This window comes from Cyprinus carpio, chromosome B24 (assembly GCF_018340385.1).
Source record: "Cyprinus carpio isolate SPL01 chromosome B24, ASM1834038v1, whole genome shotgun sequence".
Taxonomy (NCBI): Eukaryota; Metazoa; Chordata; class Actinopteri; order Cypriniformes; family Cyprinidae; genus Cyprinus; species Cyprinus carpio.
Genome location: NC_056620.1, coordinates 13,153,912 through 13,179,996, shown reverse-complemented (window position 1 = coordinate 13,179,996; position 26,085 = coordinate 13,153,912). Strand labels below are relative to the sequence as shown.

The 26,085-nt window shown below is 36.1% G+C and overlaps 3 protein-coding genes across 7 annotated transcripts in view; 2 read left to right on the top strand and 1 right to left on the bottom strand.

The window, feature by feature from the left end:
• Nucleotides 1-1,330, top strand: part of oxsr1b (oxidative stress responsive kinase 1b) — a 47,985-nt gene extending 46,655 nt beyond the window's left edge. For both annotated transcript variants that reach the window (XM_042752377.1, XM_042752378.1), the window contains one exon: nt 88-1,330. In XM_042752377.1, coding sequence (XP_042608311.1) covers nt 88-162 — 75 coding nt within the window. In that variant the 3' untranslated portion in view covers nt 163-1,330. The remainder of the gene's footprint in view (nt 1-87) is intronic.
• Nucleotides 1,331-2,628: 1,298 nt separating this feature from the next.
• LOC109058597 (solute carrier family 22 member 13-like) lies at nt 2,629-7,951 on the top strand. 2 transcript variants are annotated; one of them, XM_042752379.1, is made up of 10 exons: nt 2,640-3,275; nt 4,061-4,164; nt 4,364-4,518; nt 4,706-4,874; nt 5,041-5,161; nt 5,939-6,033; nt 6,303-6,517; nt 7,112-7,220; nt 7,312-7,521; nt 7,648-7,951. In XM_042752379.1, exons 1-10 carry the CDS (start codon nt 2,901-2,903, stop codon nt 7,721-7,723), a joined length of 1,629 nt encoding a protein of 542 aa, XP_042608313.1. In that variant the 5' UTR covers nt 2,640-2,900; the 3' UTR covers nt 7,724-7,951. The 2 variants fall into 2 exon arrangements, with proteins under 2 accessions (XP_042608314.1, XP_042608313.1); XM_042752380.1 differs by lacking the exons at nt 7,312-7,521; nt 7,648-7,951 and having other exon boundaries at nt 2,629-3,275; nt 5,926-6,033.
• Nucleotides 7,952-10,202: 2,251 nt separating this feature from the next.
• Nucleotides 10,203-21,262, bottom strand: LOC109058560 (xin actin-binding repeat-containing protein 1-like). 3 transcript variants are annotated; one of them, XM_042752374.1, is made up of 8 exons: nt 21,101-21,262; nt 20,263-20,428; nt 19,468-19,528; nt 18,599-18,967; nt 18,439-18,526; nt 15,631-15,776; nt 15,280-15,327; nt 10,203-14,675 (listed from the first exon to the last, which is right to left on the bottom strand). In XM_042752374.1, exons 2-8 carry the CDS (start codon nt 20,382-20,384, stop codon nt 10,500-10,502), a joined length of 5,010 nt encoding a protein of 1,669 aa, XP_042608308.1. In that variant the 5' UTR covers nt 20,385-20,428; nt 21,101-21,262; the 3' UTR covers nt 10,203-10,499. The 3 variants fall into 3 exon arrangements, with proteins under 3 accessions (XP_042608308.1, XP_042608310.1, XP_042608309.1); XM_042752376.1 differs by lacking the exons at nt 18,439-18,526; nt 18,599-18,967; nt 19,468-19,528; nt 20,263-20,428; nt 21,101-21,262 and adding an exon at nt 17,685-18,152; XM_042752375.1 differs by lacking the exons at nt 15,280-15,327; nt 15,631-15,776; nt 18,439-18,526; ... (2 more) ...; nt 20,263-20,428; nt 21,101-21,262 and adding an exon at nt 14,790-15,258.
• Nucleotides 21,263-26,085: the final 4,823 nt, after the last annotated feature.

Genomic DNA, 26,085 nt, shown 5'->3' with positions numbered 1-26,085 from the left:
GTGAGTGCCTTCTGTTTTGGTTAAAGCTATTGTGTGCTAGTCCTCACTGGTGTTTTGCAGTAACATGACATGCGTGGTGTTTTTCAGGCCTCTGGCGTTGAGGGCTCTGAGATTCCTGATGATGTCAAACTCTTGGGATTTGCTCAGCTCAGCATTAGCTAAACTTTAGCTCTGTGCAGGACCATGACTTGCCTACAAATGTGAAAGCAAACCAACACTACCGACCGAATATCACATTGATGTATTTTTTCCTCTTTCAATTGCCCTAAAGAAACCACTGTTGCCAAAGAGAAAGATACTATAGCGCCAGCCCATAGGATTTCAAACAGCCCAACGGAAGAGTTGCACGAACATGACAATGATCAGAATTTGTAGGAATCGATTAAAATAAAGTTTATGATTTATTTGTATAAGGATGCAATTATCATAACCAGATATAACCCTAATATTCTTTTTTTTAACGTTTGTCCTAGTTTTGCCTAATCTGAACTGACAACCTAAAAATGAACAATGCAAAAATGCCTCCAATATAACTACTGAGTGCATAAAAGAGGAGTGAAAGTCGAAGAAACATGGAGTTTATAGAGGAAGTAAATGGGTTTAGCTATAGTTATAGCTTTATTTTTTAACCTATATTTTTTTCTATGCTTTTGAAGAGAAGCAGCTAAGCATGTTTTATCACACAGCTTGCATTATTTACTTCAGTTTAAACCGGCTTGATGAGCATTTGCAGAATCTGCTTGATTTTTTTTTTTAATTAATTGTACGCTGACTAATATCAATACAAACAGAAAAATAGCACTCAGATATTTCAGATTCTGCAGATGAAATGATTTATTCAGTGTCATTGAGCCCTAATGAACACTCCTGAAGGCTGGTTTTACTGCTTTCCCTCCCTTTTTTGCTGTCTCAACCTGGCACATTTGCTAATGTTACTATCCCATGCTGCTCTAAAAATTATTGCCTTAATGTTTCTACACATTTTTGCATCACACATATCTCTCCTTTTTTAGATTTGGCTTCCATTTGTGAATTATGGTTTTAATTTTTTTTGACATTATCTGTGACTTTTCATTTTTATAAGTCTCTCTGTAAGTGAAAAGGTAGAAGTACCTGAGGTACCTGATGAAACTTTGGTGTTTGGTTTTTTCCTGCTCTGGAATTGAACTCTTATAAAGTATTCATGTGTATTTCTGTTGTGGATGAACTCAGTTGAGCATGTAAATAATGTAATTTGCCATTGGTTTGATTTTATATGGGATGTTTCACTCATGGCCTTTGTGTTCTTCATAAATAAGGTGATGGGAGGTGGTGTCAGCTACTAAAGACACATTGTGAGTGTTGGCTTTTCTTTTTGTCTATGAGGGTGCCTGTAATCACAGTGGGGTCTTATGTAGCATAAATCTGCCTGGTGTTTTCAGCAGGTCTGTTCTGAACTGCTGAAGTTCTCTTTGAATTTATGAGAGGTTGTTTACTTCACCCAAGAAATCTCTTTTAAACATATCACTACCTTTGTGCAAAAACAGCCTGGAATAATCTTAAGCAGCTTAATTATTTTTAAGCAATGTTTCACCTGATTTTTAGTGTTATTATTATATTAATCCCCTTTGCCCTTTTTGACATTTTAATATTTTATATATAATTATATTACATGTATAATTATATATGATATATAAAAATAAATAATTTAAAACCTTTTTTAACATTTATTTTCCAGTTTTATTGGGAAGATTTAAAAGATAATAGGAGGGAAGTGAAAGAAAGATTTGATGCACAAGTGTTTTCTTTTCACCTCTTTGCAATCACAACAAAGCTGTCCACTAAAATAGGAAGAAATAAAATAAAATTGTTTGCTTTGAATAAGGAATTTATTCAATGTAGATCAAAGGTCAACGTGATTATATAGTATATAATTAAATAATATTATCCAGTCTTAATTATAATGCATTTTATCAGTCCTTAATGTGGAGCAGTGTTGTACAAGGACAGACGCCTTCACAGTCAGTTTACTGTAAGCAATAAATAAAAATTAAAAGCAAAAACAGTATCAATATCAGAATAATTTTCTTTATATTTTCACTTAATTGTCTTTAGCTTGTGTTGAATTTTAAGGCATGTTTTTAAATGCTTTAAAATCAATAAAGAATGAGTTTAAAAGGTGCCTAATATGCCTCCTTTTTAGTTACAGTATATATCACCCTAAGAGAAATACCATGGATGTCGATGGTTAGGGTACCAGCATCTGTCTGGTTACCAGCATTCTTCAAAATGTCTTCTTTTGTGTTCAACAGAATAATTATCATTTTTTTTTATAAAGGTTTGGAACGACATAAAGGTGCGTAAATAATGTGTGAACTATAACTTTAAATTCATATTTGTTAAAAAAAAAGAAAAAAGGTTTGCCTTTATTTAGCATGCCCTCTTCTTGTCACAATCATCTTACTTTTTCCCTTGATAGTTTTGCTACTTTGTGACACAATATATAGAGTTTTCTAAATTTTGTGCTCGAATCCACAAGCATATCACAACAGTTTACATATTACCACAATGATAAGACCGCCTTAACTGGCAAAAAGGCCCAAACTGCATTAGCCTCAAGATCCAAAGTCCCTCACACACACACATAACTGCTGGAATTCCTCTCAGTTCATTTCAATCACTAGAATCAGCTTATTAATCTACTATTAAATACCTTCTTTTGCATAGGATCATATTTTATTGCTATTAATTTAAAATCTTCTGGCTGTCCTTATCGCTGTGGGAAAAAAACAGTGCATTATCTTTGTCGTATTAGATAAGATCGCTGTAGATATGCTGAACTTGTGACACGTTTAAAAATTAATTTCGCGGCGCAGGTGTTTTAAGCGCGAGCCGCCGCTGATGGTCGCCCAGTGGTCATCATGATAGACTTCGCGCAGATCCTGTCGTCTGTCGGCGAGTTTGGGGCGTTTCAGAAGCGCTTGCTGGTGGCGGTATGTCTCCCCAACATCTTCACAGCTTTCCACATGTTCGGTCAGGTCTTCACCGCCATCACCTTCCCTCACAACTGCAACAGCAGCTGGATTTTACAGCGGGCTCCCAACCTGACAGAGGAGAAGCAGCTGAACCTCACCATCCCTCTGGACACCGAAGGACAGTATGAGAGCTGTCAGATGTTCTCACCTGTTGATCTTGAGCTTGATGTTATTGAAGCTTATGGAATAAACACAACGACATCATGTACAGATGGATGGGTCTATAAGGCTCCAGAAGGCAGCAGCACTCTTATAACTGAGGTAAGTTAGGTCAGCTTTTTAAAATAAAGCAGCCTATCACTTTATGATTATTAAAGTGTTTTATTTATTTTTTTAAATAAAGCTATGACTTTTCATATAAATCATGTAAATACTAATATATTAATTGTTACACTATGATAGGCAACCCTACACGTGATATAAAATGTGTTGATTTTATATTATTAAAAGTAAAACAATATTTGACTTAAAAAAAAGACTTTCAAAGGAGTCAACTTTTAAATTAGTAAAGTAATAATTTCTAGCTATTTCAGTAATTTCTGGTTTTTGTTGATTGATAGTTTTTAGGTATTTAAGTAATTTTTTGTTTTATTTTGTATTTAACTTGTAATCTAACTTTTGTGATTAAGAACACGTGTGAAAGAGCTTTTGACATAAACACCTGCTAAAATAGGCTTCCTTTTTTCGGGTGAACCGAATTTTGACTTCTCGTAACGCGAATAAGTTTATTTTTATATTCATGTTTTCATCATCACATTGTTCGCATGAAACCAAATGCTATATAGGCCTAGTACATTAAGTTTATCATCATGATAATCATGATTTGTCACTGTGTGCTTTTTTTCCCTTGACAATAATGAAATTTTTTAAAGTTCAAGGTCCAGGACTTTACTGTATACGTTTTTACAGAAATTGACTTGACCTTCCCTCTGTATAATGTGTATTAATATTGAAAGTTAATATGAACTGTAACATCTCCCTACATGTCATTTTAATTTACATAATTTGTCTTTTATCATGTTTTTTTTTTCCCCATCTTATCATAGTTTGACCTGGTGTGTGAAAATAAGATATATAATGAGGCATCTCAGTCCGTCTACATGGCTGGTCTTCTTATTGGAGCCCTTTTGTTTGGGCCGATGGCAGACAAGTATGTGTAGAGTACAATCACTGATCAACATAAGAATGGTGTTTGTTTAGTTTAGTTTCTTATATACAATGATTATTTTGGAGATTTTCCAAAAACAGAACTTTCAGATTATTCAGTTTGTTTTTAAAAACCCATCAAGGGCTATCTTTAATGTTAGTGGTTTAATAACTGTACTGGTTGACATGTTTTCTTGCCACAGGTACGGCCGGCGGTTTGTCACGCTGCTTTCCTTGTTCCTGCAGTTTCTGTTTGGGGTGGCAGTCGCATTTTCTCCCAACATCTTTGTCTACATAACTCTCCGCTTTGTGGTCGGCACCACAATATCAGGGATTTCTATCAACACATTTGTTTTGGGTAACACGTGACTCCTCCTAATGCCAGTACATTAAAATAGTCAGAAATTTTGCTTAGATATGCTATAGTTATGTTTTAGTTATGCTTTAAACAAATTCCCTGTAACAATAAAAATCACTATGAAAATGCATATACCACCTGTTTTGGATCAGCAGATGAATTTCATGGTATCTCAAATGTGTTTTAGGTACTGAGTGGTGTGGTTCAGCCAAACGGGCCCTTTTTACCATATTGTCACACTGCTTTTATGCCATTGGTCTGATGTTGCTGTCTGGTGTGGCCTTTGGGATCCGAAACTGGAGGATTTTACAGCTGGTTCTGTCAGCACCAGTTGGGCTTTTCTGCATCTATTACTGGTGAGAGTTATTCTGCACCAGTGATGTTCATGGTTTTCTGATGTCAGTTAATGGTCACATGACATACACCCATACATCTGTCATTTAACTTTTATTTATTTATTTATATTTTTGAAAATTTTCATGAGGTGTTTTCTTTTCTAATAATTGTCTATGTATTTGGCAGGATTCTCCCTGAATCTGCCCGATGGCTTCTGACTCAGGGCAAGCAAGACAAGGCCAAGAAAGAGATACTGAAAGCTGCCCGAATTAATGGCAGAAAGGTGTCCGAAAATCTGCTCGACAAGGTGACCTTTTTCTCTTTGCCAAGCTTTATTTGGTCTAAGAGAAGAATTAAAGGCGTAGCTTACCCAAAAATGAAAATTTGCTGAAAACTTTGTTAGTCTCTTTATGTTTTAAGAGATTCACGTTACACTCTTAAAAATAAAGGTGCTTCACGATGTTATGGAAGTTTATTTTATGGTTAAAATTTTGTTTTCTTCAAAAGGTTCTTTGTGGCGAAAGAAGGTTCTTCAGATTATAAAAAAGTAAGAAAGAGATGGTTCTTTAAATAAACTTTAACTGAATGGTTCTTTTTGGAAACAAAAATGGTTCGTCTATGCCATCGCTTAAAGAACCTTTTGAAGCACCTTTATTTTTAAGAGTATTTTTTGTATTACATCACTTACTCACCAATAGATCCTCTGCAGTGAATGGGTGCCATCAGAATCTCACATTTTAGCTGAAAGCAGCAATTTTAACTTAAAAACATCTTGATGGATTTTGTCTTACAAACTTACAAACTGATTTTCAAGACATTCACTGATGGGCTGGAGTGGTGTGGATTATTGTGATGCCTTTATCAAAACTCTCATTCTGATGGCACCCATTCACTTTCAGAGGATCCATTGGTGAGCAAGTAATGTAATGCTAACTTGCTCCAAATCTGTTCTAAGGAAGAACAAATTTTCCTTTTTGGGTGAAAAACTGTAAAGATCAAATTCACTCATTCATTCTAAAACATATCCATGAATCAAAAGTAATTTTAAAAAATGATCAATTAACATGAAAGGATGCCTTATCAGATGGAAGCGGAGAACACAGCTCAAACAGGCAGCATGCTAGACCTGTTTCGAGTGGCTTACCTAAGAAAGAGAGCTCTCATCATGTGCTATATGTGGTGAGTTATCCTAGCATTTCCCATATCTATTATCCAAAATGTGATAAGATGCCATACCTTTGATGCTTTTTCCAAGTTTACCATTCAGAAGCTTGTATGTGGGTTTTTGATATTAAATACAATATAATATGTTAAATACAACAACATAAAAAGTTAACAATAAAGCATTATCACTGATTTTGGAACCAATTCAAGCTGTGAAATTTTTTCTAATCTGATTTTAAAAAGCAGCTGAGAGTCTTATCATGTGTTTATTTATGTCATGGTAGGTTTGTGACGAGCCTGGTTTACTATGGTGTCAGCTTGAACGTGGGGAACTTCGGCCTGGACATTTACCTGACTCAACTCATCTTTGGCATTGCAGAGTTTCCCGCCAGGCTGTCCTGCTTTCCTCTCATCCAGCGCTTCGGAAGGAGGATTTGCCAGAGTGCAGTGCTGCTCCTTGGAGGAACCGCCTGCCTGGTTATTCCTCTTATACCAGCGGGTGAGGACCTTCAGAGTCTTCTTTTAGAATTACAGAGAGAGGTTTTTGTTCCATTCACTAAAAAATTGCTTTTAAAATGTGTGAAAAAATCAGTAAAGAAAATGCTTCACAATTTGTTTTGCTATGTCTAGTATGTTTAAATGAATGCTATTTATTTATTTAGAATTAGCATTTTACATACAATAGCCATAAAATGTATTTGCACATTTAACCCTCACCTAAAACTGTATAGAATATGTTTACCATGTGCTGACCATATGGTAAAAATGCAACTTTTTAACCAAATCATTTCACAAAATAAGTTTGTTTTAGTTTGATTTACCGTGAGAACACTGATGGGAGTGGAAAGTTGTGATCTGCTGACACTGCACACGAATTAAAGAACACAAATGCAGCCATCATTTCCATAATGACCAACATCTCCCAAGAGCTCCCAAGAGTTACCATAGCCAATAATCAGGCGCACATCATTTACTAACAATCTGCAACAAATTCACCAAATCAGAACAATTTTTAGGAATTGTGTTGACACTGTCTTGGAAAAACATTCAAATGACAAAAACAGCTTAAATGTTAATCTGCTTTTTTTTTCAGGGTATCCTGTGATTGTGACTGTGATCGCAGTGATTGGGAAGTTCTCCCTCGCCGCCTCTTTCACCATAGTGTATGTGTACACTGCTGAGCTCTACCCAACGGTTGTGAGGTACTGAATATTTGTACTGAACCTGCATGAACACCCACTATCTTCCATTATGGATTCTAAATAACCTCTTGTTCTTATAACTCAATTCTAGACAAAACGGAGTGGGACTGAACTCTATGTGTGCGCGTGTAGCTGGTATTCTGGCTCCTCTGATTGGCTTGTTAGACGTTTATCATCCTGCTATTCCAATGGTCATATTCGGCTCTCTTCCTTTTGTGGGAGGAGCGCTGACTTTCCTGCTTCCAGAGACACTAAACACTGACCTACAGGACCACACTGAGGTCCCCATGGATGACAACATGTGCGTTTATACCTCTTTATATTAATGAGACTATGCATGGAACTCTTGCAATGATAAATAGAAACTTTTGATGCACCAAATTTATTACAGAAATAAATCTTGCTTTTCTTAATTTTCCATTTACAGGGGAACAGAGAAAGCCATTGTTGAAAGCGGACTGAATCAGGAGCAGGAAATGTCTCGCAGGAGCACGAAATTATGAGATTTATACTGCTATTTAAAAATGTAGTTGAAGTTTATGCTGTTTTGAATCGATTTTTATTCATATGTGTGAATGAGGAAAATAAGACAAACAGAGGTATGACTGTTTACTTCTCAAGTTGCAAGTGTCATGTTTGTAAAGATTTATTGATTAAAATGAATTTGTACTTTTTTTATTATTTCAGTTTAAAAATATAGTAAAAATCAGTGGTTTATATATGATTGAAAACGTGCAAGTGTTTTTCTTCAGTGCTTTTCAGATGCTACAGAAAACACGGATCAACTAGAAAGCCTTTAATGAAGCCAGAATTTATTTATTAAGTTTAGTAATTGAAACACACAGCATCTTTAATCTATATAAACATCTTCATATTTGATTTTTCCCCTGAAATCCATGCCATTTTTTAGCACATTTTTTATTTCAATTAAGATCATGAACATCAACTTGTTATGGAAAATGTTTTGTACTACAGCTGTAAAACACATTTTCATCAAGGTCTCAAACATAACAACATAAACATTTAAGAAAATTTGACATGATGCTGATTTATATATATGAACTGTTTTATGAAATCATGTTATGTGTATGTTAAACCCTTATATATTTGATTTAAATGTGTTCAAGCACAATCACAAAAAGACCAGAAAATCATATTTGCCTACATCAGACCATCTGTTAGTCAAGGTTACAGCCCATTTACTTGTTCAGTAGCTCTAAATGATGTTTGTGTCATTCCTCTGTAGCCAAAGGTCTTTATGCTGTTGACGGCCGAAGCCTTCGTCATAGTTACCCTTCCTTTTGAAAAGTTGCTGATAGTGGAAAACACAGTAGAATTCCCCATAGAGAGGAGCGTACCCTTGAAGGCTAAAACCAAGCAAAAGATCGTTTTAGTATGTTTATTGCTTAAGATCTGTAGGCTATAAAAAACACATTAATATGGAGCATATTTGTAGATTTAACAGTTTTAAGCAACAGCTGCAATGTCAGCAGAGTTGGTTAACAGCTTAAGAGGCAAAGTCTGAAAGCTGGTGCAAAACTGCAACTTCAGCACTTCTATTTAATGATTTGCTGTTATTTAGTTGCATTATGGTGCCAAAGTGTTTCACTGATTTAGAATCGTAAATGTAATGCGTTTAAAATTTTTAAATTTCAGAGATGTTCATTATCGGCTTTTATCATTATAAGAAACATTCTTACCTCAGTTTCTTTTTGCAGTGCTTGCAGCAGAAACAAGTTTTGTGAAAAATGAATTTATCCGCTGCCATTCTTTCCATTGGGTAAACTGGTTTCAGACAGGCTGAGCATGTTTCCTGAGCTGCTGGCTGAAACTACAGTAACATGAAAGGGTTAACAAAACTCCATACCACAAGACTTTGGGTCAGAAGTTAGCTTTTAATTCACTTAAGCTATTAAGGTTTTTTTTTTATGCAGCATTGGCTTTTGGAAAACACTGGTGTAAATCATGGGATTCACTGTATTTTGGCTTCACAATGTCTATCCATCGGTTGAATTATATTTTTTTCTTAAAGATATGAAATCTTTTATCAATGTCTATTATCCTAACACGGTGCAGTACTCCTCCTCTAAGTTCCAAACATTTCTAAATGATTACATTTTGAAAACATGTTATAATGAATACGTTTTACATTAACAGACATGATGTACATTTAATGTACATTTAAATAGTTAAATAGATTTAAAAAGAAAATTTAAAGCATTTATATTGAAATGTTGATTATTAAAAACACGTGATTATATACTTTGATCTCTGAATGTACATAAAAGACTGATCTACTAGGCATTTTAAAATGCTTGCCTTTTTAAGAAATAATGCTACCAGAAAATTTTATTGGTTGATCACTGTGTTATAGTCCATCCAATTTCATAAGAAACAGCTATTTTGATGTGAAACGTGATTTGTATGAAAAAAGTATGAAGGTCCTTCCCTAAACTTACCCCCTCAGTGGAGCGCAAGCAAATACGAAAACGTTCACACGCAGGCATACAAATTTGCAACAAAATTAAAATGTTATGATTTAACTCTGTTACTTTAAGCTTCCTGTGATAACATAAGAGACAACCTCACACTCAACAGATCGTATAGGAGACATCATGAAGCACCATTTGCTGAAAGGACCTTGTGAAGTAATCCCAAAAGGTGCTCTTTGGTTGGGCTTGAAACAACTATTACAAGAAAAGAAATCCAAGGCACTTCTTCTAGTCCAAAAAAGTTCAAAAGCCTTTATTCACACTATGCCCATCTAAATAGAAACATTACAAATGACTAAAACTCTGCACACTGAAGCATTTCGGCCTTCAGCCTTCCTCAGAGTGTGTCCGGTATCAAATGAATGACAGGTGTAGGTATAATTAATCTGTGACATTGGGAGAAAACATTTTGGGACTGGAAGAAGTGCCTTGGATTTCTTTTCTTGTAATAAGAGAAAACCTGCTTACTGAAATTCATAATATGACATGACATGTTTCTATCATTTTTATTGACAAATATGGCAGAAATTCAAATTATATTGTATTCACAGAAATATCAGAACATGTTTATTGCATGACTGCAATACACTGAGGAATTCATATAGTTTTCAAAAATATTAATTCACACACACACAAAAAACTGAAATACTAACAAACAGAAATAGGAATAGTGAAGTATCATTCAAAAGATAACCAAACAAAAAAAGTACAAAAATGCACTGGCTGTCACATTATTAGATCTTTCATGTATATTTCAACCAAAACTAATATACATTTCAAAATGAATTTACAGTGGGGGATGGTCTTCTCTAATAAAAGGTGTGTTGATTCTTGGGTATGTGACAATTTCCGTTGTGGCTGGACTGCTCATGATGAGCTTTTTCGAAGTTGTCCTGGTTTCAGGTTGGGTTGTCACAACTGTGGAGGTTTTCGAGGAGTAGATTTTGTTGCCAAAGCAGTCTGTCCTCTCATAGTTCTCGCTGATGGTTTTTGTTCCGATGACTCGCTCTCCTTCAGGCCTGGTTTGCACTTCCAGCACACTGACCTGCCGCCGTGGATTCACAGGGCTCGAGGATGCTCCTTTTGTGACAGAACATTGCCTGCGTTCTGAAGGCACACTACAGCAGCACTGCAGCTTGGTCTCTTCTTTTGGTTCTTCCTCCAGGGGACTGATCTGAGGTGATGGCGACTCCGTAGGCTTCCTTGCTGCCGACTGAATGGAAATAAATGAAGGAGATGCTGGCGAGGCTGATCTTTGTTTGGTTGTGGGAATAAAAAGCTCTGGCTTTCTCTGTGTTGTTGACTGTTCAGAAACTCTCTTTCCAATCTGGTTTTGAGCTTTTGGTGATTTGCTTGACCCAATGCTGATTTTCCTGATATTACCTGGAGGAGGTGAACCTTGTACGGCCACCATTGACTCCCTGAAGAGACCAGAAAGTCCTACAATGTCCGAGTCCGATTTTAGAGTCGATACTGAGTAAAGAGCCTTTTTAATGGCCTCCTCTATATCCATGAGTCTTGCAAGTGTTTGGTCTTTTAAACGGATGATCTCAGCACCAGCTTTCTCCAGGTCTCCAAAAGCTACCTCCATTGATGACATCATCTCAGGTTCACTTGGTGCCCCAGTATGTTCTGGTGGGACTATTTTTGGCTTGATTTTCTTCTCCCGAGGCACGACCCAATCAGGTACACTCTCAAAAATGTTTTTAAGTGAGCCCACGTCCACTTTGTTGGTGTCTTCTTCGATTTCCTCCACTTTGGAGAGTATGTTTTTGAGTTCTTCTTGCTTTTTCAGCTTGTCAAAGATCTCCATGACAGCTGGCACGTGTCCTTTCATGATTTCATCCATGTGCACCGAGAGCCTCTGCCTTCGCTCGTCTTCAGTCTCTCCTCTAATTTTCTTTTCCCGTCTCACCACTCCACTAACTTGTTGATCATCACTTTTATCATTTCTCTTTTCACGGTTGTTGGTGTCTGTCTTACAAGTCTCGCCTGAGGGGTCATTGTTGTGAGGAGGAGTAATTCCCTGAGCTGTTTCAGTTTCCAAAGTGGTACAGTTGCTAATGGAGTTCTTCACATTTTCTTTTGCCATTTTGATTCTTTTTGGTTTTACAGGAGGCACTGAACCACTCGGCTTTACCCCAAAGTTTTGAAGAGTAGCATGAAATCCTGTGGAAGATTCACTGACAATGCTTTCTGGGGAGCTCTTTGGAGTTTCTTCAACAACCTCTACACCATTTAGCTTTTTATCTTTAGGACTTTGAATGTTGCTTACTGATGTATCACTAGGCTCATGTTCATTAGCATCAGCATGCTGTACTCTTTTGCAGAGTGCATTTTGATGAGATGGGCGTTGTTTGGAAGTTGAAGATTCCTTAATCTGTTCAGTTGGTGGTTTTGAAGAAGTAGGAGGGACTTGGCATTTGTTGAGATGTTCTGCGTCAGTTTCAGAACCACGAGGGTTTAGCTTAATTTTTAAATGATCTGGTTTAGGTGGGATAGCTGGTTTGGGTCCAACAGGAGTTTTAGCAGATCTTTCTACAGAGAAAGGCAAAGGAGAACATGTCTTTGGTTTGTTTTCAAATGACGTTTCACAAGGGGTTGTGTCAGTTCCCTCGGGTGATTTTAAAGCTTCCTTTTCAGCTTGAGGCACAGGAGAAGATGTTGCTGACTTGTTTTCTTTAGTCCTGTCACTTGTCTGGTTCATCATCACTTTATCTGTCTTTTTGTGTCCTGCATATCCTTTACCAGAATTCCTATAAATCATTGCAGCTTTAAAATCACCCTTTGTGACATTAAAATGCGACTTTCCCAAGGAATCAAGAGCTGCCTGTATGCTACCTCTCATAGCATCCTCCTTACTTTCTTCTTCCAGTTCAGTTTTGGAAAACTGTGAGAGCTCTTCATTTTCACTCACATTATCACTGTTTTTCACATGTGTAAACACATGGGCCATTGAACCAGAATCACAGATTTGTTGGGTTTGGTTAGTTTGGGAAGCATGTTTTGCTTGTACACTCTGCTGAAGAGCTTTTGCCTCTATTGTCGCCTGATGAAGATCCATAATGGCTGTTTGTAAATTCACCAACTCATCGTCTTCAACAACATCAACTAGTTCTGCTTGAAGAACGACTCCATCATCCACGATATCTTGATTTTGGAGACTTCTTTCTTTTTTTAGATTGTCATCTGTGTCAGGACAATGTTCAGATTGGTTTGTTGCTTCTACAGCATCATTTTCATTATTTACCAAACTTTCTTTAGGTGACAGTTTTGACTTGTTTTTATCTGACTCCGTGCTTGTGTCATGTATACTGGTAGTAAAAAGGGCTTTGATATTGTTAACTTTACCTGGTATAATCTCACTTGTTTTCTCGGATTCCCCAGTAAATGCACATATATCTACTTCTGATGATGTTTCCTGCAGGTATATTAGATGATCAAGGTCTCCTTTCTGGAATAGCTGCACATTACTAGTTTTGTTTGTATCTACTACTGAAGAACTTGCTGATGAACTAATATCTGTCTTCAGATCATGATTTTCAGACTCTGGAACATTCCTTAGACTTGAGGGAATGGATCTAAAATCAGTTTTACCAAACTCCATTACCCCTGTACTGTCTTCACTGTGGATGAATAGAGCATAAACAGTTATCTCTCTCATTCCTGTGGCTCCATCTTGCATTAAGACTCCTTTTCTAATGGACTTCTCTCGACTGAGTAGATCTTCAGTAATCTGCACCACATTGGCAGTTCTGCATTCTTTATCTTGAGTGAATGGAAGTTGATGAATGGGGACATCTACTTTCTGAATCTCCACATTGCCCTGACTGTCCTCTTTTAGGAAGGTCACAATAGGGTTCAAGTTTGTTCCTGGTAGCATCTGAAGCATGATGTTCTTTATGCTTCCAGTCACTATCTCTTCATCCTGAATTTCTGGTCTTGTATCTTCTTGTATGAAGTTATATCTTGCTTTTTTGACATTGCCATTTTCATTAGCTTCAAGGATGGTTCCATCAGAATGCATGATACTGAAGTTGCATAAAGAAACTAGAGTTTCTTGCGTGTTCTCCAGGATAGTTTCTGATTCTTCTTTGGTTTGCTGATTGATCTTATCAAGTGGAGTTGATTCAAACATTTGAGCTCTGTTTCTTACATTTGCCTTCAGCAGTTCTTGTTCTTGGCTGAAGTTGTCATTTGTTGGTGAGATGTTCTCTTTGTCATGTGATACTGTTTCGAAGACCTGTTTGGCTTTAGATATACTTACAAACAACTCATTTGTGTCAATGAGATCATTGGTTGGACTGTTATGGTGAAGGTCTGATGTTTCTTTTCCATCAGTCTCAAAATCACTCTTTGGTTTTTGGTGTGATCGACTTTTTTCCTCACAAACAATGTTTTTCCTTGGACAGGGGTTTTGTCTATCCATCGATTGAGTTTCGAACATTCTGCGCGTGGCTTTCACATCCACCTTTATGCTCTGCTCTGATGTCACTTCCTCTGATTTGTTGAGTTGAGGATTGTTGTCTTCAATGTGGGAGTTAGACGTAGGTTGTTCAAACATGCAGACGGTTCTCTTGATGTCCCCCTCTTGAAACTCCTTTTTCATCTGTAGTTTTTGATCATGGATATCCACTGAACTGATTTCATGGTTCTCAAACAGCCAGCACCTGGACTGGAACTCACTCTGGTATCCAGTGCCTGTGTCTGGGTCCATGTTAAGAATATCAGCCAACTCCTCCTCTACCAAACTGTCTACATTTTTCAGCTCAGGGTAAGTGTGCTTTAGCAGTCGTCTAAGCTCGCATTTCTGTCGCTGTTGATGCAGAATGGACATTGCTTCTCTTGTAGGGGGTGGTGATGTAAAGGGTCTTTCATGTTCATCAGGGCTGGTTTCCAGATGGTGTATTGGTGGATTTGATTCAGGTGCATATGCAATGCTGTTTTGTGCACCTTCAGCCATCTAAAAAACATAGAACAACCTGATTAGATTACTGTAGCTAATATATAAGCCTATTATTTCAAATGGTTATGATTAATTTTTAGAAAACATAAATGGTTAAGAAGTTAAACATACCTGTCGAACTGCAAGGAAGCCAAATCGCATGCCAAAGAAACCAGCGTTTTGAGCCAAAAATTTCTAATAGTTAATCATTTCAGCAATCTGAATACAGGCAGTTGAGAATGTTATAACTTATGTTAGTAATGTTATTACGAGCGCAAAAGACCGGGGAAAACACTCACAATGATTATATGTTCTGTCCTGCAAATGAGTAGTTAATCAAACACGGTAAATTTAGTTTCCTATGTTATTATTTTATTTCACACCTGAGAGCTAAGGGTTCACCACCAGAATGTATTTAAGTATGCAATTACAGAAAGACAAGCTGCTAATGTTTTAGAGCACTAAACAATCACACTATTATTACAAATTATTCCAGCGTTCACTGCAGGGTTGAAGTTTGCTAGTGGTTCATTTGGACTCTAAATCAAATGTCTTAAGAAGCCAAAATAAGGTTTACCACTGGATTAAAATATATACTGTATTTGAAACTAAGTTTCCTTACCTTGATTGTGTTTGGCCTTTTTCCAGTTGAAGAAGTGATATTCTGGTCCTAGAACAAATAAAAATCAAGGACATTACAAGTATGTCTGAGATGCTTATATGATCAAAAAGTAACCAGGAACTGATTTTACTAACTTGGTTTCATATAAAACATAATTTATATATATACCCATGCTCCTTGAACTTGTAACTAGAACCATGACATACTGTAAACCGAAAATATTTTTCAGCAGCTGTTACATGCATTTTACTTAGCAGCATTTTCTTCCTGGAGCCTGCTTTAGTCTCATCCCATTGGCCCCAAAGGTCACCACATGTATCATGAAGAATAAAAGTAGCTACAAGTACTAACTGGTTTCAAGAGGTTTCCCGCAGGTTCTGCAGCTGCCACTTTTGACAGATATAGTGCAGACAAAGCTTTGACAGAAATAGAGGGGTTCTCCAATCCGTTGAGAGGTGAGTTTTCTCTGAAGTCTGCGACTGACCTTCTTTTATCCTCTGTAATACAGCAGAAAGATCAGAATCATGATATGGTTATTGTAACTCAAACTTTGACTCCTAATTTCCTGAATAAAGGAATGAAATCAAGGTCAACATCTGTGCTTTTACAACCGAGCCCCACAGACGCACACATCAGGGGGCACCAAAGACTTTCTGAACTGTTAGATATGAGTTTTTCTTTCAGTGGGAGGTGAACAGTCATGTGATTTGTCAGGGATATTGTTTGTTAGTTTTGCAAGAGACTTTATCTGTGACCCAGCAAGCTTTCAGCAGGGCTTTTAGATTTAACTGTAAATTACATTCTTTAAAATAAAGGTGCTTAAAAGGTTCTTCACAGAACCATTTTTGGTTCCACAAAGAACCATTCAGTCAAAGGTTCTTTAAAGAACCATCTCTTTCTTACCTTTTTATAATCTGAAGAACCTTCATTCGCCACAAAAAAAAAACCTTTTGTGAAACAGAAAGATTCTTCAAATGTTAAAGGTTCTTTATCAAACCATTTAGACAAAAAGGTTCTTCTATGGCATTGTGAGGCATCTTTATTTTTAAGAGTGTATGATGGTGCAATGTCTATTTTGTCAGATCAAGCCATCTCCATTCATAGCTTTGCATACTATCTTCATACTAAAGCCTTCCAAAATGATTATAATTTTACAATCAGCTTCAAGTAATATGTGCTTAATAATTGTGCTTAGTACTACTACATTAAATAGACTAACATAATTACAGAGACCCCTTTGCTTTCAGCAGACACAAGGACCCCAAAACAAAACAAAACAAAACAAAACAAAACAAAACAAAACAAAACAAAACAAAACAAAACAAAACAAAACAAAAAGCAGTGTTTTAACAATTTATAATGATTTTTATTTTTATTACACTAACAAACATTATTACCCTTTTTATTGCACAACAGATCATTTATGTATCACATTTGCAAATAAAATCATATGTCCACAGATCCCATATATCCATTAATGTTTTTTTTATGTTAAATCCAATTTGTAAGAGTTTATCTTTTTGAAATGGTGATGGTTATGATAGTTATTGCTCTGTCAGCTCTCGTTATAGTAATGTGGACAGCTGCTATAAATGCAAGTCATCAGTGTAGTGTGCAAAGTGTGCTCAGAAACCAGGCTGGAAAACATCTGACTCTCCGTGACACAGATACCAATGGGATTTCCAGTTATGAACCAAGAAGCAGCACACAGCTTGCTTGAATGAGCAGAAGGGTACAGACTAATAATCAGTTTCAAGAGGAAAATATTGTCTTGCCTCAAGCCTGTGAAATACAATTATGATCAACTGTGGCTGGATTTTAGTCTCTGAATAGTATGTAACTGAAACTCACTATCTGATAGACTATCTGATCTATTTTTTTTTATTGTAGTAAAACATTTACTTTGGAAGTGCATCTGCATTAAATCACACTTGCTAATCATCTGATCTAAGTATCACAATGATTATGGGATTATGTTCCATAATCATTGGTTAAATTACCATGTCTTGTTGTCCAGTTTACCACAAAAGCATTCTCCAAAAGCTATTCATTAACAACACATTGTAGATTTTCTTTAAAATGGTCTAAAAATAAAATGTGACGAGGAAAAGTGAAGCAAAGTGTCCAAACAAACGTCCTCTTTAACTAATTTCAGCATGTTAGTGAGTTGAAAATTAACATATGATTATTTATTTGCTGGTTACCAATGTTCCAACCACAGTAAGGTTAAGCTTGTTTTCCAGCCTGTTTTTAACACACAAATGAATAATCAAATTCTGGAAATCCCATGTCCCTGGTCACACAACAGTGGTCGTCTATAATAGATATGATGTGGGAAATCCTCTTTAGCACACACATTATTTGAAGCAATATAACGGTTTAAAAATGTATAAACATAAACTCACCATTCAGCGCTCTTTCTCTTTGCTCATAAGCTTAACTCAAATCCCTCTGAATTACTTTATTACTTAGTTCAATAATGATCCTTTGACTGGTCTAGGGGCCATGTGTGTCCTCTGAGTGTGTCAGCAAGCCTATGGCCGTTTCTGTGCTGCTAACAGCTGATCCTGTCCGGCTCCCATGGAAGGATAAGTGCCAGCCAGCTATTTTAGGAGCTATTCTGCTATTGCTACACCAGGCTGAGTCAATCACTTGTTGAGATACATACCTACTTTTCCAGTCTACCCCAAACCAGCACTCAGAAATGACTAAAAAAAGCATGTTATTTTCATCTCACATCATTGGGAACAGTTGTTGTTGCTCCTGCTGTGATGTCATCTGGCGTTTCCTCAATTACAACCTCTCACATCATGAGCAACGTATTAGAAAATAAAGTGTATTTTCTATATTACACTGGTAGTTTGATTTGACAGTTTTTGCAATATTATTAGTTTTTGCTTTGTGTCTTGCATGGTCTAGTATATGTCTTTATTTTTTTTTTTGTGTCTTGCATGGTCTAGTATATGTCTAGAACCTTGAACTGAATATTTTTATTTATTTTTATTTTTTTTCTCCATATGGGCTACTCTGAGTGCACTGGCAACTATCCAAAGTACTCTAGCAATTACCCAGAACACCCTAGCACCATGGCACTGAGTTTTGCATATACAAGCATTTCATCTTTATAAAATGTAAAAATGACGTTTTGTATTAACTCACCCACTGGAGAGGATATTTTTTCACTATAAATTCCGGAAATGGTCTTCCTTCTATCAGATCGGTTTATTATCTGCTTTGTTCTTGCATTCTGAAAGAGTAATTATTTCATCAGTAAATACAAATGACTCAATGCACATCTCTGTAAGGTCCAACTGTTTACCTTTGTAATCACTTGAACCTCTTCAGTCACTTTCTCTAGTTCATTATGGCTGTTATTAACCTCTGCCTCTACTTGTGACTTTCTGTCCTCCGCATCCTTGTTATTGGGAAGAGTAGTGTTATTGGCTTTCTCAGCACTCGCTGATTCAAGTGCCGTCTTGCTCTTCTTTGACTCAGGCTGACTGGTGATCTTTGACTCAAAGAGCTCCCTGAGTGCTGTGGTGCCTGTAGGTCTGTGCCGAGGAAGACTCTCCATAGACTTACTGCGGGAGAGAGGAGAGACCCTGGACCTCTCTTTGACCTCAGTCTTCCTCACTATTGTCTCGCTCTCATTCTCACTGACATGAATTGGTGTGATCTGCATGTTCAGCTGGAGGAGATTAATAAGAAAATACATTCACAGTTCTTATGCAGGTAAAAATGGATGCTTCCTTCAATCATGGGCAAACAATGGTATCAAATATGTTAGTAAGAGATAATGTACACGCAGCTGGTTGTTATCACTAAATATTCTTATTACACAATATTATAATCTTGTCCATGGCTACTTGCCCATGAAAGTAAATAATTAGACCAAGAAAAAATCATTCTAGCAACACTTAAACAGTATTACCTACAATTTATACTGAAGTCATTCGGTGTCATTTCACAGTAAATACAGTCAATAAACAAGGCAGAAAATGGCACCAACTGTGTTTAAACTAAACTACTCATCCACAGAGAGACATAAAAGAAGCGTCATGTCTCAGATACCGGAATAACTGACCTCAGAATGTCATGACTGACCATTCAGAATCAAGCATTTCAGGAAGCTGTGTAATATTACTGAATATTCTAATGCAGCATGTGAAGTTAGATTAGTGTTTTTACCTCATGCTTTACATTTCCTGAATCCACTTCTTTGGCTTTTCTCCCGGGAGAGTTTTGGTACCTGGTGGTGAACACGTGATGTACAGAAGGTCCGATAAAGTCATCTATTTAATTTAATTTAATTAATTTAACTGATTTCAGTAAATAGAATCATTAGTTTCACTTTCTGTTTAAAGGCATAATTTAAAGTTCTACATAATAGAGTTACACATTAACCTCGAGTCCATTAAGAAAGAAGAAGATTCCATTGTATGGAGAAAAAAAAACAAGCCAACATTTTTCAAAATATCTTCTGTGTTCAACAGAAGAAAGAAACTTTTCATTTTTGGGTGAACTATCCATTTAAGAGTTTATTACTAAACAATGTAAAAACTCTCAGTATGGATTACTCAAATTGAATATTCTGTCATCATTTATTCACCTTGATGTCTTGTAAAACCTCTTTCTTTTTTATTTCTTCTGTGGAACACAATAGGAGATATCTAGCTGAATATCCAAGCTGCTTGTTTTCATACAGAGAAATGAATGGTAACCAAATTTCAAGTAAGAGTTTCAGTGAATAACTTAAATTTAATGTGTTCTTCAATTGTAACTGTACTGTATTTTTCCCTTTTGTTGAAACTTGGTGCCAATCCACTTTTATGATATAAGAACAGCTCAGACATTCTTGCTAAACATCACATTTTGTATTACAGGTCATACAGGTTTTGGCCATCGTAAGGATGAGTAAATGATGGCATAACATTTATTTATTGCTGAAATATGCTTTAAAGGAAAGAGGAACATCTCCCTCACTGTGCCACAAGCTGAGAGACAGACTTCCTCCTGTCCAGTCCAGCTTCAGTCCAGGACAGGACATGATTGGTGGAAACACTTCTGAGGGACTGGGCCCTCCGCAAGATGCTCTTCACTTCCATTTCTTCTTCCTCACCTAATACTCTGTCCTTCGTCACAGCCCAACCTACACAGAGTGAACCCAAACATGGTGCTTGACAGAGTGCACAATTGTGGCATTTAGTCACATGGTGTGGTCTTACATTTTTAAAGCGGTAATGAGAAAAGCACATAAACATGAATTTATATATATATATATATATTTACAGTTTTCATATATATATATATATATATATATATATATATATATATATATATATATATATATATATATATATATATATATATATATATGTATACACATACATACATACATACATATATATATATATATATATATACATACATACATATATATATATATATATATATATATATATATATATATATATATATATATATATATATATATAAATGAGCATGCACAGTAAGAAGAATGCTTATTTTGTTTATAAATTATACAGAAAACAACATCTTTGATTAATTGACCCATGGCACACAACTCATATTAATCATTACCAGTGTTGATAATATGTCTGTTATCATATGCTAACTGATAATTAACCATCTCTCGTCTACAGAACATTAGTAAGCCATTGTTATGCACTTTAAAAAAAATATATGTTTTTAAATAGACCTAATCTTGATTCCATTTTATAGCCCCTGTTACAAATTTAACAATTAAATGTAAGTTTTTGATAAATTGACATGGAATGATTCAAATAAGTGAATATTTTACCTCTGAAAAGTGTGTTGCTCACTCCATTCACGGATGCCTAGAGATGTTTCTCTGCGCATCACGCGGAGAGCTCTCTGTGCAGAAACTGTGGGCAAAGTCCGGGTGGTTTATTACACCTGACGCTGGGAAAACTGCCTCATGTGAAGGTTCGTATACTGTAAAAGGGCAGGAAAGAAAAATTCTGATTGCAGTCAATAAAACACATGGCTGCTACTATTGAAAGTTATAAGTTACATGTCGTCTCTGCCCATATATTGTGTAATATGTGCAAAATGAAAGTAGGGTTTATTAGGCCTGGCTGTCTGTCACCTCAGGAGATTCTCTCACATTCAAGGCAAAGCATAAAATAACACTCAAAATTGTACAAAAGCTGTCACTAGGGCAGTACCTTTTCAATATTATTTTCAATATTATTTACACTTAGCCTGCTAATATGCACCTTATGTACAGTAAATAAAGTACAGTACAAAAGTACGACCCCAGTGACAGTATATTTGTACCTGTTTTTTAGTGTGTACAGAAAAGAAAAGAAAAGAAAAGAAAAGAAAAGAAAAGAAAAGAAGAAAAATATTCTATACATATCATTAAAATCTTCACATCACTAGAACTTACGGTATATGCCAAACATCCAATCTGTATTCAGAAGGTTTGTTCATATGGTGATGTTTTTCTGGCTATTGGCAGTATTTCATTCATTCATTAATGCATTCATTTATTCATTCTATGAGGTGATAAAAAAAGAGATCTCCAAAAACCTTTAACTCTAAAATGATTTCTTTTCTGGCATTGTATGCAAATGTCTACATGCATATTGTGTATTTAATTGATTATTATAAATAATAATAGAAGATGCATTTTTTTCCTGGGATCCCATTTTATCTGTGTTTTTGTGTGTTCACACGTAATCTTCTAATCCAGTTATGCCATGAGTTAATGATTTAAATGTTTAATCTTATCTTAATCTAAACTTATTTTAAAGGCCTTCTCTGCAATTTATCATTACATTACTTGCTGTGATAGGTGTTAGACAGATGGCTAGATTTTATCACTCAACCATGACCCAGGTCACGTCTCTGGGACCCCTGATGCCTTCTCTTATTAGGGTCAAGCTGCCTTTTGACTTTTGCCCCTGCAGGGTTGATGTACAAGAGACTGCTGTAGACACTTATGTTCGGGGGTCAGTTCCGAGTCTGAGAGCCGGCGCGACATCTCATTCCTAAAAAGAGCAGCCAAAAACAGCTATGAGGCATTTTGTTGTGTCTAAATTCTACACAATGTTCTCTATTAGGAACCAGGAAACCAATTGTGAAATGCAAGGATTAAAGTATGAGTCCAAAGTTACATGGTGGTCTTAATCTGCACACTTTGTACTGTTAATGAGTGTGACAGATTTTTGCATGTTATTTGATATAATCACTTCTTTGTGCTTTTGGTCCTGTTTCTTGTGCTTCAGTGCTTTGAAAGCCTGATGGTTTCAAGCACTCTAGAAACAGGTTAAGAATGGATACTGCAAAGACCTGTTCACCAGTGAATGGTTGCATTGTTTTAAGTGAGTAGTATGTCTTATCTGGATAGAAACCTTTCTAGTTTCTATTTTCAGCAGGTTATACTCTGTATCAAAAGATTTTCATTGAGAAAGTGTTCTGAAAGGAATGCGAATAAACAGATTATTTCAAGCCTTTGAATTACAGGCAAAGTTTGAATTATTTTCATTTTGCAGTTCATTGCATTAACATCTTCCTTAGCCAGATTTTACACTCTTAAATTACTGTAAGATAGTTTAAGGTAATACCTGGGGAACTGCTCATCATTAATCCTGAACTGCTTAGTTAATGCGCTGTGTCTGTTTGACAAATTACCCTTCTTTGGACTAACACTAGTCTGTCTACTCTCTGTGCTTGCACTTTGCTGTCAAATTATTTCCTTTAGTTCTGTTGCCTATTTTAAGATAAATGTCTCAGCTGAATTGCAGGTGCAAGCTATTTTTACAACCTGTAAGTGGCACTGAAGAACTCTGCAAATCCCTTGAGTCACCCATGATGCCCAAAGAGAGACTGATAAATTATTTGTAGACTGAATTCAGACTTTAAGCGAAGGATTTTTGTTTTTTTTTTGATTTTTTTTTTTATTATTTTGAAACATGCTAAAACAAACTGTGTTGTCATTGTGTGGTCATTTACCATTATGAGTCATCATTTATGAATTAAAGGAACAGTTCACCCAAAAATTCAAATTAGCTGAAATTTAATAAAGCTCAGGCCATCCAAGATGTAGATGACTTTTTCCTCCATGGAACTAAATTTGTAGAAATTTAGCACATGCTCACCAATGAATCCTCTGCAGTGAATGGGTGCCATTAGAATGAGATACCAAAGAGTTTATAAAAACATCATTCACTGGAGAAAGTAAGGACTGCAATGGTTTAAAGTTAAAATGGATTTGATTCTTATTGACACAGCTTTCACTTCACTGTAGTCCTGTAGATTACTTGTAGGTTATTATGATGGTTTTATCAGCTGTTTGAACTCTCATTTTGATGGCACCCATTCACTGCAGAGGATCGATTGGTGAGCAAGTGATGTAATGCTAAATTTCTACAAACATGTTCCAATTGAATTCATATGCATCTGGGATGTCCTGATACTACTATTCCTTTTAAGTGTGTTTAAATCTATATTTGGCTGGTTTTGTTACTTATTTATTTATTGGTTAATTTAATTGTTGTACTGATAATGAGATTTGGATTTAATTTGATCAATTCAGCAAACTGCGTGTGTGTTTAAAAAAAATTCTAGAATCGAAGAAATGCATTGTTCACACAGGTCATATAATTACAGATTAAAATCTTAAAATACACATTACAAATAAAAATATATAACTAAAAATATATTAAAATAAATTTATATTATTAAATTAATATGTTTTTAAAGGACATTGACTGTTACATGCAGTAATGTGGCATATCCTTCCCTCACATGAGAGCACCTACAAATAGGGGAACTTGACTTTAGGTGCTCTGACTGTGATGCTCATGTTTGTGTGTGGGGCTGTCATATGTGTTTAATACATGAACAGCTCAGTAATGAACTTCAGTGGTCCTTGACAGTCCAGGAAATGACTGGATTTGAGTTTCTGCCTTGATCTGACAGTTTGTCTCCATTTAAGACTCTGCCGTGGTCAGTGGGGCAAAGAAAGGTATTTGTTTTGTCTTTCCTGAGTCCCCTGTGTATCATTTACCCCTATATCTCTGATCCAAGATCAGCTGTTTGTTTAAGTGAAGTGTTGAATGGAAGGACTAGGTGTAGATAGATATGTTTACTGCATGACAGCACTCTATATGTTGTGTTTACTTTGTAAATAGTTTTATTTCAGAAGGATGAGTAACTGTTCAGCAAATTTTGTGTTGTGTGCTTCTGGGTGACCATTCTTTCTTCATGTTCATCTGCCAGCATGTGTTCACAAGACCACAGGCTAGAACAAGCGTTTTATCTCAGCCTGTGTAACAAGCACTTTTTGCAACTTGCAGTTTTTACATGCGGTAAAATCACCTCTGTGAAGCCCTAGGGTTACACATCACAGTTTCACAGCACTATGAAACAGCTGGCACCTTTCCATTTCATTTCTCATCTTTCCTGTTCAAGCCCACAGAATATACAAGTTGGTGTTGAATCGAGCCTACTGTGAAAACTGTGTGTCTGTAATGTGCAATATACAAGAAACAATGTGAAGCACCTCACACTTTGAAAACAGAACACTGCTCTTTATAAAGGAAAGATAGCTGGCTTCTTTGGGTTTTTAATGTCCGTCTGAGGAGAAGACCTGTCACCAGTTTGTAGAACAGAAACATGACATCTTAGCATTGGTAGGAAAGTTAACATACTTGTTTTATTTAAATATTGTCGAGTGGTTGAGAGGAAGGAAATGATGGAAAAGCTTAACTTCCTCAGCAGGTTTATATGCGTTTGCTCACATTCCCCCAGGCATAAACTGGATTTATAATGTTTGCCTTCCTTTGACAGATTTTAAAGCTTTACAGGACATGTTTAACACCCAGGCCTCAGGACAGGCATGGATGGTTTTCATGGTTCATCAAGTGTACACAGAAGACCCTGTGCCTTGTTGAGTAGGGTTCACAAAATTACCTGTGATCATCACCTTAAAGGGACAGTTCACCCAAAAATGAAAATTCTGTCATTAATTAGTAACCCTCATGTTGTTCCAAACCCGTAAGATCTGTGTTCATCTTCGGAACACAAATTAAGATATTTTTTATGAAATCCGAGAGCTTTCTGACCCTGCATAGACAACAACACAACTGACACGTTCAAGGCCCAGAAAGGTAGTAAAGACATCATTAAAATAGTCCATGTGACATTAGTGGTGCAACTGTAATGTTATGAAACTATGAGAATACTTTTTGTGTGCAAAGAAAACTAAAATAATGATTCAACAATTTCTTCTCTTCCGTGTCAGTCTTCACCGAGTCTGAAATTTTCACACATTAAAAGTTAAGTACGACCTCACGTGCCAATCATATTTACACACTGCCTCGAAATAAAGTATTTGTTAGTAATAAATTAAGATTAGGTTCGATTTTCTGCATTTTCGCATCCGTAGCAAGCATTTAGGAAAGGATGACGAATACGAAACCCCCCCCAGAAAAAAAATGCATACAAAAATTTCGGATTCAGTGTGCAAGGGCCGTGTGTCTGGTTCTGCTGATGCAGGAGCCTGTTTAAATCACTTGCTGGTACTAAGCAATTTCTGAGTAAAAATGGTTTCTAAGTAAATCCTTTAACAACTTTTTCAGTGTAGTTTTGCACTTAAATTTCAAATTCATTTATTAAACTTTGAAACTTCTAAGCTGCTAATAACAGTTCCTTTTGTACAACACTTATATGCATTCATTTATTCAAAGCAGCAACTTTAGTTTATGGTTAGAAAAATAAAACCCTAAGAAGAATGTTCTGAAATATTAGGAATTG